The sequence below is a fragment of the Nematolebias whitei genome, chromosome 8, assembly GCF_014905685.2.
Source record: "Nematolebias whitei isolate Nwh7 chromosome 8, NemWhi1, whole genome shotgun sequence".
Lineage (NCBI taxonomy): Eukaryota > Metazoa > Chordata > Actinopteri > Cyprinodontiformes > Rivulidae > Nematolebias > Nematolebias whitei.
This window is the reverse complement of record NC_056505.1, coordinates 13,230,103-13,249,614: the sequence shown is the minus strand read 5'-3', so window position 1 is coordinate 13,249,614 and position 19,512 is coordinate 13,230,103. Positions and strand designations below refer to the sequence as shown.

Here is a 19,512-nt window from a genome sequence, read left to right as displayed (position 1 = left end):
GTGTGGTAGTAGCTGAGAGTCGTTCTCAACATTCAATGAGCACGTTAACATCTTGAAAGATCTCACAGTTGTATGAGATGTCACATGACATCATTCATAATTGTTCCTTCTCGGTTTAAGACGATCTTAGTTTAAAGTCATGAAAGGCGGTGGGCATATGCATTTCTTCAAGAAATGCTAGGCCTTTAATTAAACCTAGTTCTCTAACTCATGACCAAAGTTGCTCACACGCTACATCAAAATGCACTCCTAACTCTTCTCCTTTTAAATATTGTTTCCCACCTTCTGACAAAGGTCACGCTCTGTTGCAGTTGTATCCAAACATCCTGAAAGTGACCATCAATATATTCAAGAAATCAGCTTTGAGCATGGATCAGTTTAATGTTCGGAGAAATATTCACTGCTTCACAACCTCTGAACATAAATTGTGTGCTACTTATAATAAAAATGGTGCAGCAGTTCACTGTAATAAAGCAGCTGCAAGGCTTCTCATCATCTGTTGCAAGGACACCCTCGATGAGAAATGTGTGCTCGGTGTAAGTTTTATCTTTTAATTGCTTCTTCTAATCTTATCATAAAGCAGAACGACTCGGTCTGTCATCACTGAATGTACAGAATGCAATGTGTGCAGGAAAATGTAAAAAAGATTAAAGAGAACGTACTGTATCTCACTGCAGGGGTTTCCATTCCTTCCAGGGTGGTATTAAACTAAAAGGTCTGCAAAGTTATAAAATCCAAAGTCCATAAAACAAAACTGACAAATTATTTCACACGTCCCAGTTAATAATAGGACTTATTCAAATAGTCAGATTTAGTTTTATTTGTTGGCAACCATAAATGTGTTGTCCAAATCATATTCACTGACGTCCAAGAGTTTTATGTAGTTTGGCAAAAAGGTTCAACGTGAAATATTGTCTGATTTTACGGGAACGTATCATAAGGTGCTGAAGTACTTCATTTCTTGCGTCTGCTCATTCTATTGGTAAAAGAGAAGAAGGTCTGCCAAAAGAAAAAACCCAGAATCACAGAAATCTGATACACAAACTGAACAGAGTGGGTTTAAATATTTGTTCAAGCATTTGAGTCTGATTTAAATTGAGCTGGGCCATCGGACTCTTTTCTTCTGACCTCATTTCCAGTTTAAAACTATAAGCTGCCCAGAAATTCAACTAAACTAAACAAAGATGTTTAAGATCTATTCTCTTTTCATCCCCCAAACGCCAGATCCTTGACCGTGCCGTTTGCAGGTTTGTGCTCACATCTCTCCACAGCATTAATTACATAAATACTTTGTCAAATGCTGAATTTATATAATTCATCAGCGATGTTCATCTGCGTGGTCAGTATACGATTCTTTCTTGTGCTCATAAACTACATGAAGACAGGTGTGCTGTGATCTCGTTTTTCTCACGTTCTAATATCTTCACTTGTCTCAATTCTGGGGTATGTGATGCTTTTAAAATGCAGTAAAGATTTAAATTGATAATTAAATGCTATTGTAATTTTGCTGAACCATGTTGATTTTTTTAGTTTCAATCAAAAATACATCAACAAATTGGTGTTTTTTGTGTTTGCATGTGTTTTTTTTTTTGTGTTTACAGTTAGTTTTTTTTTGGTGTGTTTGCGTGTTTTTGAGTTTGCATCATACATGTTTGCTGCGCGTTTTGCCGTTTGCTGCGCGTCTGGCTGTTTGGTGCATGTTTGCACCCGTCGGCCACCATAAAATTGTGTCTTTATAATAACAGGCTGCTAACAAAGAGCCTAAAGATCCATTTTGAACTTTGCTATTTTGTCCATTATATGTTGACACAACACTGGCTCATCCCTTGAGTTTAGTTTTTTAATGACTGAACAGTTAACAGTTCAAAGTTAAGTGGCTTAACAAAAAAATTAAAAAAAAGATAAACATGAAGAGAAAGCAAGCAAAGTAAAAAAAAAAAAAAAACCTTACAAGAACATTGAACTTCTTGAAGTCAAGATAAACAAATAACCACAAACATCCATCCATCATCCATTATCTTTACCTGCTTCTTCCTTTTCGAACCACTGGGGTCACTGCTGCCCATATCCAGCTATCACTGTGCGAGACATGGGGGGACACCCTGGGGACACCCTGGACAGGTCTCCAGTTCATCACAGGGACACAAACAACCATTCACTCTCTCACTCACACCTAGGGACAATTTAGAGATACCAATCAGCCTAACATGCATGTTTTGGGGCTGTGGGAGGAAACCAGAATACCCAGAGAAAACCCACATATGCACAGAGAGAACATGCAAACTCCACCCAGAACGGCCCCCCTACCGGGATTCGATCCGGCGCCCTTCTCGCTGAGAGGCGGCAGCTCTACCAACTGCACCATCGTGCTGCCCTATTTATTTATTATTTACTCACTTGGCCTATTCTTCAAGCAGTCACGACAGGTTACTCTAAAATTAGGTAACTGTGACAATTATTTCCTGTTTAGTTCACATCTAATTCACAGTCTGTCTAAAATGTAGCTTTTAATAAGTTGGACATAATTTATTTTTGAGCTGAAAATTCCTGCGTTGTAAAATGATGTTGGCAGAGTTTGAATCGAGGCACTCCACTGTTGTCAACACAAACTCCCCAACTCTTTCACATGCAGCTCCATGCACCAAGATTGGCAGAAGTAACTTTCTCCGCTCAGTTATCTCTCCTAAGTTCTGGGTTTCCCATGAGCTTCTCGCCATCCAAGATCAACTTTATGTCTCTAGACTTTAGAGGCAGCATGTCACTATTTGCAGACGTTTCTGCCTCCCACGGTGTTCTCACCAGGGAGACTCTCACAGACGGCGGTGGTGTGGACAGAGGAAGTCCTGAACATAAATCCAACTAAATAACACAGTGGCACAAACGCAGTGCAGAACTGAAGCATCCCATGAGTGACAAGACAAGTTGGTTCCCACTTGCAACACCCCCACTCCCCAGAGAGGAAATGAATAAGAGCTGGTGCTGAGACAGGCTGGGAAAAGGAGTTGGGCTTTTTTAGAAGGTTATGTGGAAGCTGAATTATACAAACAGCATGCAGCAGGAATGCAGTAAATAACAATGTGGCAAAGCTCAAGTTAAATAGTCACAAACATGAAGCAAAATGTAGAAAACAAATGACAACAGAAAAAAAAAAAAAGGAGAACATTTTTGTTACTCGTGTGAAACACATCAGGATCAGAAGTGAGATTTAACATTTTACATTCTCTTTAGTTTAAAATGATTCAAATGTGACTGAATCCAGAAAACATTAAATGCACCAGACTTTAATGAATCCAGAATGGAACTCATATTGTTGATAGCACAAATAAACAAGCATTAGGGGTGCTGGACTGCATTTTTGCAGTAATCCAATATTTTCCAGTACACAGAGTTTTAACCAACAGATTAATTACAGGCACATTTCTGCTCTTTTGTTGGGAAATAAAATCATTTTTCTTATGACAGCCTAAAACTATAGTGTCATTTAAAATATATATTTTTGAAAACACTAATCAATAAAGGTATTTTTACACCATTCAAGAAACAACAGAATAATTAATTTTACTTAACAAGCTTGGATGATCCTCTCCCAACAATTATCTTGAAATCAGAAAAAAAAAGACTCTGTTTGCTTGTATTGCCCAATGCAGACGTTTCATTACAAAGTATTCACTGGTCAAATAATAGACAAATTATTGCACATTGCTGTGAGAAGGAATGAGCTTCAATAGACATATCTGATTGAAGACAAATACTTGTTTAATGTGTTGTGCATTAAATTTAACAACTTGTATATAATTTTTCCCCCAGTCAGACCTCAGAACAAAGCCAGTGATTTACATGAATGAATCGATGTCACATTCAGTAAAGCACTAAACAACCTCTTCCTCCAGAAGTAGAATCTGCTGTTTCTGTTTGCTAACAGCCCCAGGGATGCATTTTCATTGTGTGTCCTACAAGTTAGTGCATGTGCAGAGGAGGATGCTGATGATAGATCAGTCAGAAGAAGAACAGAAGTTCATGTGAGCATTCAGATCGAAAGGAACTCCCAATACTCACAGACGTTCTCCTATATGAAAAAACAGAGATCATACCATAACGTAATGCAGTTCTGTGCACTCAGCTTCCTGTCCATCACGTACACGCCCAAAACAATGTCAATATTAACCCCAGAGCAAAACAATACACTGAATTAGAAGGTTAAAGAGCTGCAAAAGCTGAAAATCAACTGTTTTTGCCTTCCATGTGTTTTTTTTTTTTTTTTGTAAAATTTACTTCAATGAAAAATATTTCCACTGATACTGCAAACACACACATCTACTGTACATCTTTATGTATATTTGCAGTTAAGCACTGAGATTTTTTTTTTTTTGTGTGTTATAAAAATGCAACTCAGAAACTTTTATAATTTCTTACCAACAAGCAGATGGGGTGGGGGATGGGTGAAGGAGGCTGGAGGAGGGAGGGGAGCAGCTGATGACGTCAGATGGTGGTGGGATGTCTTGTGTGAAAAGGGGAAAGAAAGAGAGAACAGCCCTGAAGAAAGAGGAGCCGCATTGAATGAAGGGTTGGAGAAGCAGCACTGCTGCAGGAAAAGGAAGCAGACCCTCAGAGCATTTTGGTCTTCAGAGTTTCTCAGCTTCACGTAAGTAGAAAACATGCAAACAAGGAAAAAGTCTGAGTGAAACTTGCTGCTAAAAGGCTCATTCATGAAACTTTTAGTTAGCTGCTACTCTCTGTCAGCAAAAAGTTTTACATAAAACTATTTATTAGCAGCTGAAGACCAATGCAGTAGAATTTTTTTACAATTTCGCCTAAACTGAGGTTTATTACCAATGAATGACTGTTGTGAGATAAATGTAGCTGAAGTGAGCTGGTCAGATGTGCAGAGATGACTGTACACTTTGTTCAGATGAGGTTAACTGTTGAACATCAGTGTCTGGTAAAGAAATTACCTTCATGTGGGGATTTTTTTTTTTTTTTTTTTTTTAAACTTCTGTCTTTCATACGTGTGCCCCTCTTTATACTCTTTGTAGCACAACTTCTTGTCCTTGAAGCACAGGGAGGAGGTCCATCAATGCCAGAGCCACCCATGGAGACTTATTGAGCTGCCCGAGAGGGGAAGCGGTGCTGCATCAGAACCTAAACAAAACCAGAACCATTTGAGGTGTTTATACAGGCCGGGACAAACTGGACCTAAACAACGACAAGAGCAAAACGATCGGTTTCCAGCTTTTCACTTGTAGGCTGATCAAATGAACTTGAGTTAAATACACATTTATACTTTGTAGTTGGTGCAAATTAATGGAGTCCAGGAATTTACTGTAAAGTGCTGCAGATCACTTTAATGTGACGGCTTAATCTTTTGAAAAGAACAAAGTGAAAGTTGTTCTAACAATCCTGTTTCACATTTAACACATATATTAGTGAATCTAGAGGCAACAAAAGATTTTTAAAAGGTCCTTTTGCGTATGAACGGACACATTTGTGTTACTCATGCTTCTCAGAGTGGAAGATCTGAAGCCCAGGAAGACTCGAAAGGCAGATTGTAAAACACTAAAAGTTTATTTACAATCTAACAAGGTAAAGTCAGGTCCTCTGGACGGATTCTTCTTTGTTGAAACGTTTCGTCTTTTATCCAAAAGACTTCTTCAGTGTGAGGCGCTGCAATAAACCCCGTCTTATAAATAGCAACGACCAGTTTGCTGGTGACTTCCAGAACTAGCTGTTCACATGATAAAAGAAGACCATCAGCCTATAGATCGTTAGTGCCCTGACAGCTGCTTGTTATTCACAGAGGGCTGAGTGATACTTGCAATAACAGCAATGAAGAGGGGGGACAGTTGGACACGGAGGCCTCCGCCCCTTTTAACGATGGACAGGTTCTCTTCACAAAGATGGCCTCCTTTACTCCTCACTCTACCTAGATTATTGAGCATGCATCAGAACGTTTGTTTACAATCAAAAAAGTCCACGCTCAACATTCTTAGCACCAACATAACTGGTTTGTTTCACTTTGGAGTAAGCTGTTTAGGGGAAGAATCAGCTTTGTTGTGTGTTTCCTTGACTGATGAAGCCTTCCGGATGGAAGGTGAAACGTTTCAGAAAAAAAAAAAGAAGCTGTCCAGATGACCTGACTGAAAATTGTTGGTTTGTTTACAATATTTACAATATGTAGATCAAGTAAAACAAGGTTAAACCAAACCTTTTACATTACAAAAAGTACACGGGCCGTACACTGGATACCACTCGAATGTTTCAGCGTCGCCCTGCGGTGGCCTTGGACCTTATATACAGCAGGAGGTCCGTTGGGGAGATGACGTTCAGCTGAGGAGGAGCGGCTCCCACTCAGGAGCTTCAAAAGGTGGAGTGAATGCACAACATATGGAGTCCTTACACGGATAGAAGGAAATATTCTACCAAAGCAAATGTTTCTTACTGTGTGATGAAACCACTTAACTAATAATTCAGCTGAGACTTGTTTGGAAGTTTTCTTGTAGGTTAGTGTTTGCTTAGGCTGCAACTGCTGGCGACTAGTTGGTCTACAGCATTCACAAAGGCGCCTCCAAAATGTCTCAAAATGTTTATGGGATTCTCAAGTATTTACTTGCGTTGTAGAGGCAAAATAGTGACACATTTTCTCTCAGAACATTTCCAGAGGGTGTCTTGGATCTGTCTGGATATCACACGAGCTGTATTTTAAGACCTGCACACAGAAAACAGGTTCAGAGCCAAAAACCACAACAACAGTCATACACTTTAAGGTATGTCAAAACTTGTCCAAATCTGTGTTAAATGTAAAACACGATCGTTGGCACTACTTTCACGTTGTTCTTTTTAAAAGATTAAGCAGTAGGTGCGTCACATTAAAGTGATTTGCAGCACTTTACGGTAAATTCCTGGTCGAGTGGTTGCCATCGCTTCACACTTAGTGAAACTGAAACTAAATATTTTCTTGATTGGGTCAAATCTGCAACCGTTGCAGCCCAGTGAGATACCGCTTTAAAGTGTGTTGTGGCAGTTTGGACTAACCTGCCCGTGAGGCGGACAGACTGCAGTCTTGGTGAACTGTGGCACATCTTGCAGAACTCAGAAGTGAAAAGTGCCGGTGCTGGCATGTTTGGAGTCCCATCCGATGAGATTTATTCCCCGGAATAAATCAGAAGATTCTTCTATTTTTTTGCACATGCACACACACACAAATAAACACAAACTCAAATGAGCCTGGCTGATACACTCCCCCAGGGAAGTCATGCGTTTTGATGTAATCATGCCTTGGATGAGCGAGCACAGCCTTGCATCTTTCACAGTTTATGACAGCGTGTTTGCGTTTTTCTTTGTGCGTCGGCAAAGTGTGCTGTATTGTCATAGCATGCTGTTGAAGGCAGCTCGTCGCACGATGCTTTTGTTTTTTAAGTCCTTTTGTGGCATCATCAAAACCATGGGCCTACTGGTGGCACAGTAAATGAGAGCTGGAGCTGCTGGGATGACGTTAATCTTTATGTGCAGTCTGGGAATTATGTTTAATAGCCATTCACAGCTTGAACTGTTTTACAGTGTTTAATCAGGGTCTGTAAAATAAATCCAACTAGCTCTGGAGCACCAAACATGTATTTGATGGTATCCATCACTCACAGGCTGAAGTTCTGAGACACAACTTGTGGTACAATCTTTTCCATGGGAATTTTTTTTTTTCCTCACAGTTCTTTCGTTCCATGTTTATGGAGGGCAACAAAAGTGGTGGCTCACATGGTTATGGTTAGCAAGAGAGAGCTTTTGAAGAGAGCAACCCTTGTTTCATAAGATCTGTGACAGGTTTCATGCAAACCAAACAAAAAGTCATCTCTTTTGCTCCATTTTATTCATTTTAGGGACTTTTTATTTTTTGTTTTCATCATAGATATGAAGAAAACTACAAAAGCCCACTGAGATTTTTCTCCCTGCAGCTGTAGGTTCATGTGTGATTTATTAACTTTGTGTGCAAAAGTGCACATTCTCTCATCTTTTCTGGGGGGGGAGGGTTGAATGGTTTGAGAGGTTACCATCACCTCCAACAATGTTTGAGTTTCACAAGTTCCTAAATCCAAACCCTAAAGCTTGGAGGCAAGCAGAAATTGATGTGGATCGATTGTTATTCAGCAGATAAAATTAACGAAGGTTTACGAAACAGTGCAGGGCGTGAGCTTCTCTGTTCTGCTTGATGTGTTTCTGTTGAGCCAAAACAAATTCCCAACGAGCCTTTTTAAAATTGACTGGAAATTTATTGGCAAATCCCTGTGAGTGATTGGTTTATGGTTTCTGTTGAAGCTTCACACATTGCCTCACTCTGCCTGCTTTCGCCTTCAGCTCAGCTGCTTGCATTTTTTTTATGAAAGAGGGATATGTTTGGTCCTGCCCAATGCTAACTGGTATAATACTACAGTCACATTATGTGGCTTTTCCTTTTCATGATTCTTGGAAAGACCAAAGGAATCAGACCCTCGGTAGTGGACAGTGATTTGCCAGCTGTTCTTAACGTCTTGTTTGAGCAGCTGTTTGGCCCTCAAGATAAAGAAACGTATGTTTGGGCAATTTTGGTTTGAGGGCCTTCCTCTGGGCCGGTCCAGATGCATGACCAGGCCATGGCAGAGCAGAGCTGGAAAAGCAGTTAATGGGATAGATCGCCTTGGTTTGAGGTTTCTGGTTTAAACCTGCAGTTTAAAACAAAAATTTAGCTAAGCTGTATCAAGTGAGGAGTAATTTGATCGAACTGGTTGGGCTCCTAACAATCTCTCATCTCTCACAGGTTTTTGCCCATGGATGTGAAAATTTTACTGAAATTCCCAACAGATGTGTCAAAACTCTCTTGTTCAAAAAATAGGTTAACGGACTCAGAGCTCCCAGTCACCCAGTTCAGTTCTCATTCATTTCTTCCCCTCACAGCATGCTGCAGAGGCCAGCAATCATTACCTCAGCGCTTTGGCATGCTACCAGCACTGCTGCTGCTATCGCAGACGTTGACTTCAGATTTACTACTCGGCTGCCTCGTCTAGCAAACAGCCAACTGACTGACCCACATATGTCCTAAATCTGCTGCCCTGTCAGCGGCTTTGACTCAAACTGAAGTTTTGTTTTGATTAGCAGAGACTTATGTACAAAGTCAAGTCCACAGGCTGTTGCTTCATGGATTGTAGTTTTGGCAAATTTCACAAGAGAATGTTTGTCCCATTGTTTTAAGAAGACTGTTCAGGTTTACTTACCAAATGAAGATTAAGATGTTTTAGGCTTTAGGCAGCTATTTGCATGCATTTAATCCTGCATGATAGTTTTTGTCCAGGCAATGTGTGAAACTCAACTTCATGATGGGTTCAGGGAATAAGTGCAAGGCGCTAGGCTAGGGTCTTGCTGCACAGCAACAAAGAGCTGCAGACGTGAAGATCTGAAACAGTCTGAGGATACAAAAATAATGGAGAGTTTGAGACCTACCGCCTACAGCTCCTTGATCCTGGTGCTATGAATAAGGCATAACTGGGTGTCTTATGAGCTGTGAAGTGTAAAATATTCCTCTGTTAGCGGCAGTTCTACACACACAAAGAAAAGCTTGACAGGGAAGCACAGTTCAAGCACTTTCCCAGATGTTTGTTCAACAATCAGCAAACAGGCGGAAAGTATCCATCAAAGTCAGGATGTAGTGACCTTTCTGCACTTCAAACTGCGGCCCACAGACCGAACCTTTGTTCTCAAAGGCGTCAACTATCAGTGCCAAAGTGAAACATTTCTTGTAATATAAACTAAAGATTGTATATATTTATCTGCCTTGGCCTGCTGCTGGGAGCCAGCAGGTTTACAGAAACTGTCTTCTTGTATTTTTGGAACCAGAGTCTGAGCACTAATAACTCTGCCCACGCACCCGCACACAGTCATCTTTCTTTTAAGCACAAAATAACTAACTAAACAATAGCTAAACTAGAGATGGGCAGAGATTTTAAAATATTTGAAGTCTATATAAAAGGGTGCATTTAAAGAATTAACACAACTTCATATTATTATTTATTTGTTTTAATAACTGCACCTGGTAGTTGTTGTTTCCCAGTGATGCTTTTCCAGTGGGGGTGCTTTCTTCATCACAGGCTGGAGATAGGCCTGTCACGACAACACATTTTGCTGGGTGATTAATTGTCTCAGAAATTATTGTGATAAACGATAATATTGTTTGAAATTTGACAATAATTAGTAATTACTGTCAAATTTAAGAAAAAATGTTGGTTAATTTGTTTTGCGTGTACTGCCTTTTTTTGACCACCAGATGGCAGTATAAGCATGTTAGAACCGAATTATGGATAGTTAGGGAGCGAGCAGCGTGTCTCTTTAAGAAAAATGGGAGGGAGGCCCCTTGACATGACATGGACTGTCTCTCCTTCTTTGTTTTCTGTTCACAAAATGGCGGACGCTCGGTGTGGTTTGAGCTCTTTAGCATAGCAACAAAAAAGGTTGAATCATGTCATCTGGACTTCGTTTTTTTGTTAAAAAAGAAACGTTTCGCCCCTCGGGGTATCTGAGGCAGGCTTGAAACACAAGAGTCAGGGTGGCTTCTGGGTAATACCAGATGGCTAGGCCTCAGACTGACGAAGCCTCTTGGACGAGGGGCGAAACGTTTCTTTTTAACAAAAAAACGAAGTCCAGATGACATGATTCAACCTTTTTTGTTGTTATATACCTGGATGACTGAGAAAACAAACTTTGTGTCTTTAGCATAGCATTTTTCACACAAAGCTTTAAAAAAAAAAATCAGTAAACAAGTTCTCAGATTCTTTTTGCAGAGAAAAATAATTTTTTACACAAAGGCACGGGTTTCAACCATGAATTTTGGAGCTTCGACAAGACGAAGGTTTTCACCCGAGTTTGGCCTGTTAGCTTAGCTCGTAGCTTAGCTTCTCAGCTTAGCTGCTCCAAGAGACACGAAGAAACGATAAAGCTGACAAATGAAAATGAGTTTGATCATTTTAATTTATCATGCGATTAATTGATTTATTGTTTATTGTGATAGGCCTAGTTGCTGATATGTGCATGCAGTAATCATAACACACAGCATTCTGGTTAGACCATGATTAGCAGCAAACCGAAAATTCAAGCAGCAAACCACCTTAAAGTTTAGATTGGCTAAAAACAAAGACGCTTGTGCAAACAAACGTGCTTTATATGTGTCCACATAGTCTTGAATGCACTATCATTTAAAAATATGATATTGCGTAAAGTTAGTCATGAAGACAGTTGTCTAAGGAGCGAGCTGGGCAGTGTTTATGTTGTTGTCGCTGCAGAATAGAAACTGTGATAAAAATGAGGAGAGATGTGGTGCGTCAAGAAGCCTGGAATAAACTCAAGGACAAGAATAGAAAAGGGCACTCCCTAAACTGTCCTCAACCACATAAAGACAGTTCAAATACCTGATTATATTTTTACTCTGGTTTCTCCTTCCACAGTTCCCCATAAGTAAATACAGCCCTGCTTCCTGGGGCATTCTTACAATACACTTTGCTGAGTTTATTTGCAGGGCGAGGGCTTAGATTAGAACCAAGGTAACGGCCAGTTCACCCTCAGGGGCACAGACACTGTCGCTTCCTGTTTATTTTTGCGACATCCTTTTTTGACAGACAATGAACTGTGACACAGCCACGTCTTATTTATCCTGTAACTAGAACTTAACTGAGCTTGGTTGTAATTTAACATGCGCTCACTCTGTTTATCTTGGAGCTAGGTAATTATATGCAGACACTAGACAGTGTATTTTGGCTGAGGTTTCACGTGATCTCTAATTAGGATGGATAAACAAAAAAAGTAGAAGGAGAATCAAAAAGAAGACATGAAATCCCCAAAATTCTGCTCAAGACAATCTGATGAAATGAGATGAACATAATCGGGTCAAAGAAGATGTGGAAAAACTAAAAATGTATTCCTTCAAACAACACTAAACTAAAAGAAATTCACATAAACAAAGCTCCACCACTTAAAACACCCCCCTAGCTTGAATCACAAGTATATGTTAAATTATTTAAATCTCAAACTTGCATCTCAAATGTTGTCACGGCTTTGTTATCACGCCCCAGTCAGTCTTGTGTTTAGATGAACCGGGGATCATTCTTTTTTCTTTTGAGATAATACGATTATTTTGTAGCCTTTGAAGTTGCTGGCGTTTTTTCCCTAAAATGACTCAAACCTTATCAGCCCACATTCAGCATCACCTCTCATTTCCGACTGATGTCTTTGAAAAATGTATTTTAACCTGAGCTGATGCTGGGTGGGGCAGGTGTCCCCCCCCACACACTTCTTATTTTACTATGTTGTTGTAGAATTTAACTTTGGGGGGAGTGGTGGCACAGAGGTTAGAGAAGGTGGGCCTGTGCTCGGAAGATTGCCGGTTCAAGCCCCAGTACCGACAACATCAAAAATGTGGGCAGGGGTAGGTGAAGCACCCACACCTGCCCCCACCCTCATTCGTCCCACTCTGGGCCCTTGAGCAAGGCCCTTAACCCCCACCATCTGCTCCTTCAGGTGTTCTAGATAGCAGCTCTCTGCTCCACACAGAGGGCTGTGGTAGCTCGGTGGTCTGTGTTTGCGTCAGGAAGGGCATCTGGCTTAAAAAAACAAACTGCCAAGTCTTCGTGCGACTTAGTTCGCTGTGGCGACCCCTGAAGAAGGGAGCAGCTGAAAAAAAAAGTTGTAAAATTTAACTTTAATCGGTCCACTAAAGTTGGTTTAAGTGGTAATAAAGAAAAACAACATTTTATCATCATGTTTTACATTGCATCTGTACTTCTTGTTTCTTTTTGTCTGGAAATGCTCAGGTTCAACTCCCGTCTCTTTAAGAACCACAAAATCAAAAGTGCAGTCAGTTCTGATTGGTCAGCTCAGCTGTTTAAAAATGATACATTAACTTCTTGACAATTTAGCATACATAAAAGAAAATGTGTTTCTTGTCATTACATAGAGGAAGAAAAAGCAAGGGCTGTAGATCAGGGGTCTGCAACCTGCGGCTGTGGAGCCACATGCAGCTCTTTGGACCCTCGGCAGCGGCTCTGTCAAGCTTTGACCAAAACTAACATAAAACTGAATTTTATAGGATGTTATACCCTCAACAAAAACAGTTTTCCTGTCATTTATTTTGCAAATACCGGTATGTGGATACTAGTACTAATATACAGTGTAAATTATACTCATTTTAACTTTGTGCTTTATTTCTTCAAAGTAGGATACTCAGTTTCTCCACAATTAACAAAAAAAACAAAAAAACACATAATGGCAAAATATCTTTTTTGTTTCTTTACAAGAATCCAGTCTTCTGCGATATACTTGCGACCTGGATATGGCACCAGTGACCCCGTGCAACCCAAAAAGGAAGAAGCGAGTAAAGAAAATGGATGGATGGAATTCAGTCTTTTCTTTTGTCTCAAAATGTACAAATGTCAATAAATGTTAACAATCATTAGATGTTTTTAGTTTTATAATTTCATGCCTACTGGCCAGAAAAGCCCCCTCTAGCAAACTTAAAGTGGCCCATGGGCCACCAGTTGATAATGACAATTGTAGCAGGTTTTGCCGCTCTGGACACGTTTAATTTAGTGAACGAAAGGACAGAAATAGCTCTTTTGATTGTAAAAGTTGCAGACCTCTGATCTAGATCAAGGATTTTATTAATCTTTTTTTTTGTTGTTGTTGGAGATAATGCCCCTTCAGTGTAAATTTTTTTTTTTTTTTACAGTCTGAGACTGGACAGCTTCTGCAAATATAAAGCAGTTGAACCCAATCAAAATTCAGATTGTATTTATTTATATATATTTTTTAATAAAATTGTTAGTTTGGTAGCAAACATAAACACTTCTGTTTATAATACTAGAGAAGTGGGCATCATCTTCTGGCATTTTGCAAAACGTACCACAATTTTTAAATTTTCATCTGCTTGTGGAAGCTGTTTGTCAGTATGTCAGACAAAAAAAGAAAACTAAAATAAAAATGATTAATTTTGAGAGCAATTCAAACATAATGTCAAGTTGTATGCTCCAAATGGAAAAACATATTTATTTTTTTCTTGATGGTAATTAGAAATAGACCAAAATTACCAATCTTAGTCTTAATTGGCCTATCTTGGCCATTTTTAAAAATCAGCAGTCGACCTTACATAATGAGTCAGTTATGAAGTAGGAAAACGAAGAAGCAGCAGCAGCTGCCACAACCAGCTATTGTAGACTGAAAATCTAATATCATCTTTAATATCTACAGTGTTTCACATGTAAAGGTTTTAGTGGAAAACTGAAGAACACAAATGAAATAATTTAACTCAAATATTTCTCATTGTGCCTCTCTAGAGAGAGCAGTTCAGGAGATGAAATCCCACAAACTTTACAAATGTTCTTAGACAGTAAATTACAGAGACCTCCACTAGTGACATCTGCTAAAGACCACCAGGCTTCTGCATAGTTTTCTGTGTACATCATCAGATTCCATCGTGATTTCAGGGAAATCCCTTCACTTCCATGAGCTGACGGCTGAGGTGGGGTCAGAGCTGTCGCAGCAACTGAAATACGACACAGCAGCATCATGACTTTTGCTTTCAGAGGATAGTGACTCACATAAACACAAGCTTTTTCCACACAGCATGAGCCAAGATGGCACTGATGCTGCTTAGTTTTTGTTGTTGCAAGTCTTCAACATAACCTATATCACCTCCTATGTATATATTTTCTTCAGCCGTCTACTTCATGTAATGCACGTTTGCCACTGGGGTAATTGGCATACTTTTCTGTTTTTGTCAAACGAGCATGTTGCAACAAAACCCAGCAGTAATCTGTGTTACCAGCTGCTCACCAAAACACACAAGGCTCCTGTTGTTAGGCAGATGAGCTCATAGAGGTCTGGAAAAAGGGATTAAAGTTTTGACACTATAAACTTTGCAGTCCCTAGAGGTTTTGTGTGTGATTCATCACGACTGTTCCACGAACCATCTGGACGTGAAGCTCGTGGTCTTCTTGCAGCTGGCTGATGGTGAATTTGAAGTAGAGCCTGTTAGATAACAAAAAGATAAATCGGACCTCCTGTGGGAAAATGAGTAAACATGAGGAAGTTTGATGATTCATTGTGGAGGGGAAATTGTTTACATGCTATGTAGTGCTCACGCTGTAGTTGAACTGTTTCTGTGTGACTCTGACCTTTAATAATGCTCTCTTCCTGTAGGTTTCATGCTGCTATGACCAAGAGAAGCCGTTTCAGTGCGTTGTAGCTGTTTGGGATGACTGAAGTATTACCGTACCTCAGTAAGAAGAAGGGAAAAGCAAACAAGTGTTGCTGGGAGGACGGAAAACATCTGCTTTGAGAGGATAAGATCAACAGTCCATCTGGATCCACACAGTGAACCTGTCTGACCTTTCTGGTAGAAGGAAGAGGAATTTAAACTCCCCCAAAGCAGTGCTCTATCACTGGAAACATTTAAAGTGCTTCAACGAATAATTGAATTATACTTTTACACTGGTGTTCTCCGAGCCAACGCCATGTGTCACGTTATTGTAACGTGCCGCTCCATGATGTGGACTCTGTTCAGCATTGTGGTGGCCTTTGTGGAGCTCATCGCCTTCATGAGTCCTGATTGGCTGCTGGGTTTTCCTCGGTCGGACCCCAGTGGGAGCAGCGTGGAAGTGAACCTGCTGGAGTACCGACCGTCTCTTGGCCTCTACAGCCGCTGTCTCCGTATCGACTCCCGAGGTGTGGGGGTCAGCTGCGGACCTTATGCTGGGACTTTCGGAGAAGTGGCCAGCGGCTTCTGGCAGGCTGCCATGTTGTTTCTGGCAGCCGGGATATTAGTGCTCGGGTGTGTGGCCTGCATCTCCATCTTCAGTCTGTGTTTCCAGAGCATCAAAAAGAAGAGCATATTCAACATCTGTGGGCTGCTTCAAGCGATTGCAGGTGAGGCAGTAATCTTTGTGGTCACACATAGCTGTTTGTTTGTGGTCTTATATTCAGATATTCCACACAAACTGGACTTTTAGGGAGGCTGGTTTCCTTTAAGATTATACATTTTTTAATGTTCATTTATATTCAGAAGTTGAAAATACAATAATGTTAAATATAATGGCTCTCTTTGAGATTTGAAGCCACAAGATTTATGTTTTATGGGAGCTGCTATGTTGTAATTTTGGAACCAGAGTCTGTGCACTAAAGACATGGGACTTAAGCCCCGCCTTCTCTCCCAAAAACATAGAATCCTAGACTCAGACATAAAATAACTGATTATAACGAAATGTATTAGAAAAAAGGAACAGCTGAACATGCAGTAGCAAGATAATAACTTTTTGAATAAACAAGTCAACACCTGAAAAAGGTGAATGTTTTATTTTTTGACAAGGGTAATGTCCTATTTGCAAATGTAAATGAATTTGAACTCACTGGAACTTTTGTCTCACTGCACATTGTTAAAAACTCAATTAATAAGAATGTCCAGTGAAAATAAAATATATAGAAATACACATATTTTGCTGGTTAATTCGTTGCATTTTGTTTGTTAATGGTATTTTTACACACATACATTTCACCTCTGCATTTAACTGATCTCTAAGATGATAGTCTTACATCTTTCTTACATAAGGCGCACCGGATTATAAGGCACATTAAGTGAAACAAAACAGTCAGATAAGTCAAACTTTATTAAACTCATTCACAATAACTGCATAAAATCGGTTTGAGGTTAGTAAGCACAACCAGAATTAATACATAAGACTCACTGTCGATTTTTGAGAAAATGAAAGGATTTTAAGTGCGCCTTATAGTCTGAAAAATATGGTACAGAAGTGATGTGTACACAACACAGACTTTCTGCAGTGGACAGGTAGGTGCTGCCTTGCTTTTGAGCAAGGCCTCAGTGTCACAACTGCAACACAACTATCATCCATACCATGTTTTCATAATAAAATACTTCCTCACAGTTTTTATACAGTTCAAGTACCACAGGGATTGAAGTTTTTAGTTAAGAAACAACACACAAAAAAACATATATACTGTTTTACAATGATAGTTTATTATAGAAGTTAATGTAAAGACCACTTAAACCTTTTAAAACTTGTCAAAACAAAATTGAATAAAATGAATTAAACTTGAAGTGTAAAAAAAGAACCATTAAATCTTTCTTTAAAACATCATTCCTGCACCCAGTCAATAAAAAAACACCTCAGAAACATGTTCGTCATGTAGTCATTCCTTGTTACCTCAAAATGCTTCTTTGTGTGCAAACATTTAAACTCCTTGGCTTGAATAGTGAACTCAAAAAAAAAAAAAAAGTTTTGTTTTAAACTGTTTAGTTACATTAAAAATAGAGCAATCCATGGACATAATGAGCTTATAAAGTAGAGAACTGTGACATTAAAACCAAGGCCGTGCGTGCACATTGCTGAGCATGACCCGAGGGGAATTTCACTGTTATGACTTGACTTTTCAAGCTGACAACATCTACACTGTACTGCTCAGAATGGAATTTTATTTATTTCTTTCTTTATACTTGCTGTTTTTCTTGACAGTTTGCATTTCTTCAACAATCAGCTGCCATGAGTCTGTTGAGTGGCACTTTATTTGGTAGTTGCTGTAGCAAATAAGAGAGTCGAGGTGAATTTGTTCCTCTGCCCACTTCACAAATCAAACTCCTGTCAGTTGTAGAATAGATGTTATCTGAACCAGAGTTGAGTCAGCGCTTGCCATCTGTACTGTGATTCATTGTTATGTAGAGATGTTTACTAAAGTGATAGTCTCACTATCTGCTCTCCCTCCAGGGCTGTTGTTAATGGTGGGCCTGATGCTGTACCCCGCAGGCTGGGGCTCGGACAAGGTGATCAGCTACTGTGGCCCTGAGGCCTCGCCCTTCAGGCCCGCTCAGTGCTCCCTCGGCTGGGCGTTCTACGCAGCTATAGGAGGTACGCTGGCAACCTTCCTGTGTTCTGTCTTGTCTGCACAAGCTGAGATTGCCACATCCAGCGATAAGGTTCAGGAGGAAATCGAGGAGGGGAAAAATCTTATCTGCCTGTTCTGAGTCTCAAGAAACCTGAAGAGCAGGAAATCACCTTTAGTGGTGCTTTTTGGATTTGCTCACATGGACCTCTCAGTGGAAGAAGCACAAAGAGGAGGATTTAAAAAAAAAATGTCTGCATAAATGATTGTTGGAAAAGAAAATCTCTGGGTTTAACCACTTTTTTTTTATTTTTTGCCTCCTTCTTTGTTGCCCTGTCAGTCTCTGATTCAGCAACAGTTTTTTTTTTTTGTAAAGGTTTATTTTTCTAGAACGTTTCAGCTTAAATCACAGTATTGAAAAGCAGATTTAATAAAGTAATTGATTTCTAAACATTGTCATGGACAGGACACACTGCCAGTAAAATGGTCTGCAGGTCTGAGATAATGTGATGTTCAGTTTTATTGTTCACCTGCAAACCAACAAAAACAAGCACTTTTGAAACTTTGAAACAACCAACAACTGCTCTCCATGTGTAATTAAATCTTAACTGCTAAAGTTTTTGAATGTCCAGTGGCTCAAATTATGCTGCACAATAGGACAGCAAGCCCTTTTAGCAGAGTTTTAAAGTGCACCTCTTTCCAAAACCATTCCTCCTGTTAAATGGGTCGTGGGAGCATCACAGCTTAAAAACTGTCAGCGTCTGCACAACAGTTGCCAGATGGACTGTTTGAACTTTCTTGCTCATATGAGATAATTTTTCTTTTCCACTGATGGATCAATTTTTGATACATGCAGAAACTTCTTACTTTTGCCACCTCTGTGTTTTTGATACATTTCATAGACCAGGTGAAGTGAACCTCTCTTTCATGGTACATTTGTAGAGTTCCCATTTCTAATTAACCCCTCATATTGCATTTTGCACTTGGTCTGTCACTCATTTTGTAATGCTGCATTCTTTGTGATTTTTCTTTCTTTAAGTCATGCTTTAGCCACTGTAAAGGCCCAAGCAATGCTGTGTTTTTACTCATTGTAAATAAAATGTGCAATATTTCTTGTAGTGGTTTGCTAAGTTTGGGTAGAATGAAAGTTATAAAATTGATTTTTTTTTTAAGATAATTTCTGTGCTGCAACAGATTTTGTGCTGTTTATTTTGTTACATTAACAAAACAGTACCCACATCTGCAGCACGGCATTTGATACTACACAAGAGGCTGATCTGTGTTAATAGCTGTCTGTACTCAATAAAATTATGATGAAAGGGTGAAAGCTTGTGTTGTACTCAAAATTTATAATGAAACATTGACATCTAGAGACAGAAAATGGTCAACGCAGAAAGACCTGTGGAATTGCAGTACAGTAGATTCAAGTAGGTAAATGATGGAGTTTAACATCTTTTGAGCCAACCATTAGTTAAATATAAATTTTATACCAACGCAATGATCTGCAAATCTCATAAACACACAATTTAGTCACAACAAAACAGTAAACTTAACAAATGTTTGAACTAATACATTTTTATTTTTAGGGACACTAACTGGATTATCACACCTCAAAAA

The 19,512-nt window shown here is 39.5% G+C and overlaps 1 protein-coding gene across 1 annotated transcript; it reads left to right on the top strand.

Annotated features, from left to right (window-relative positions):
* Positions 1–15,515: 15,515 nt before the first annotated feature.
* On the top strand, positions 15,516–18,037 carry LOC119413265 (LHFPL tetraspan subfamily member 2a protein-like). The gene is made up of 2 exons (XM_037680302.1): positions 15,516–15,927; positions 17,781–18,037. Exons 1-2 carry the CDS (start codon positions 15,516–15,518, stop codon positions 18,035–18,037), a joined length of 669 nt encoding a protein of 222 aa, XP_037536230.1.
* The last annotated feature ends 1,475 nt before the right edge of the window (positions 18,038–19,512 follow it).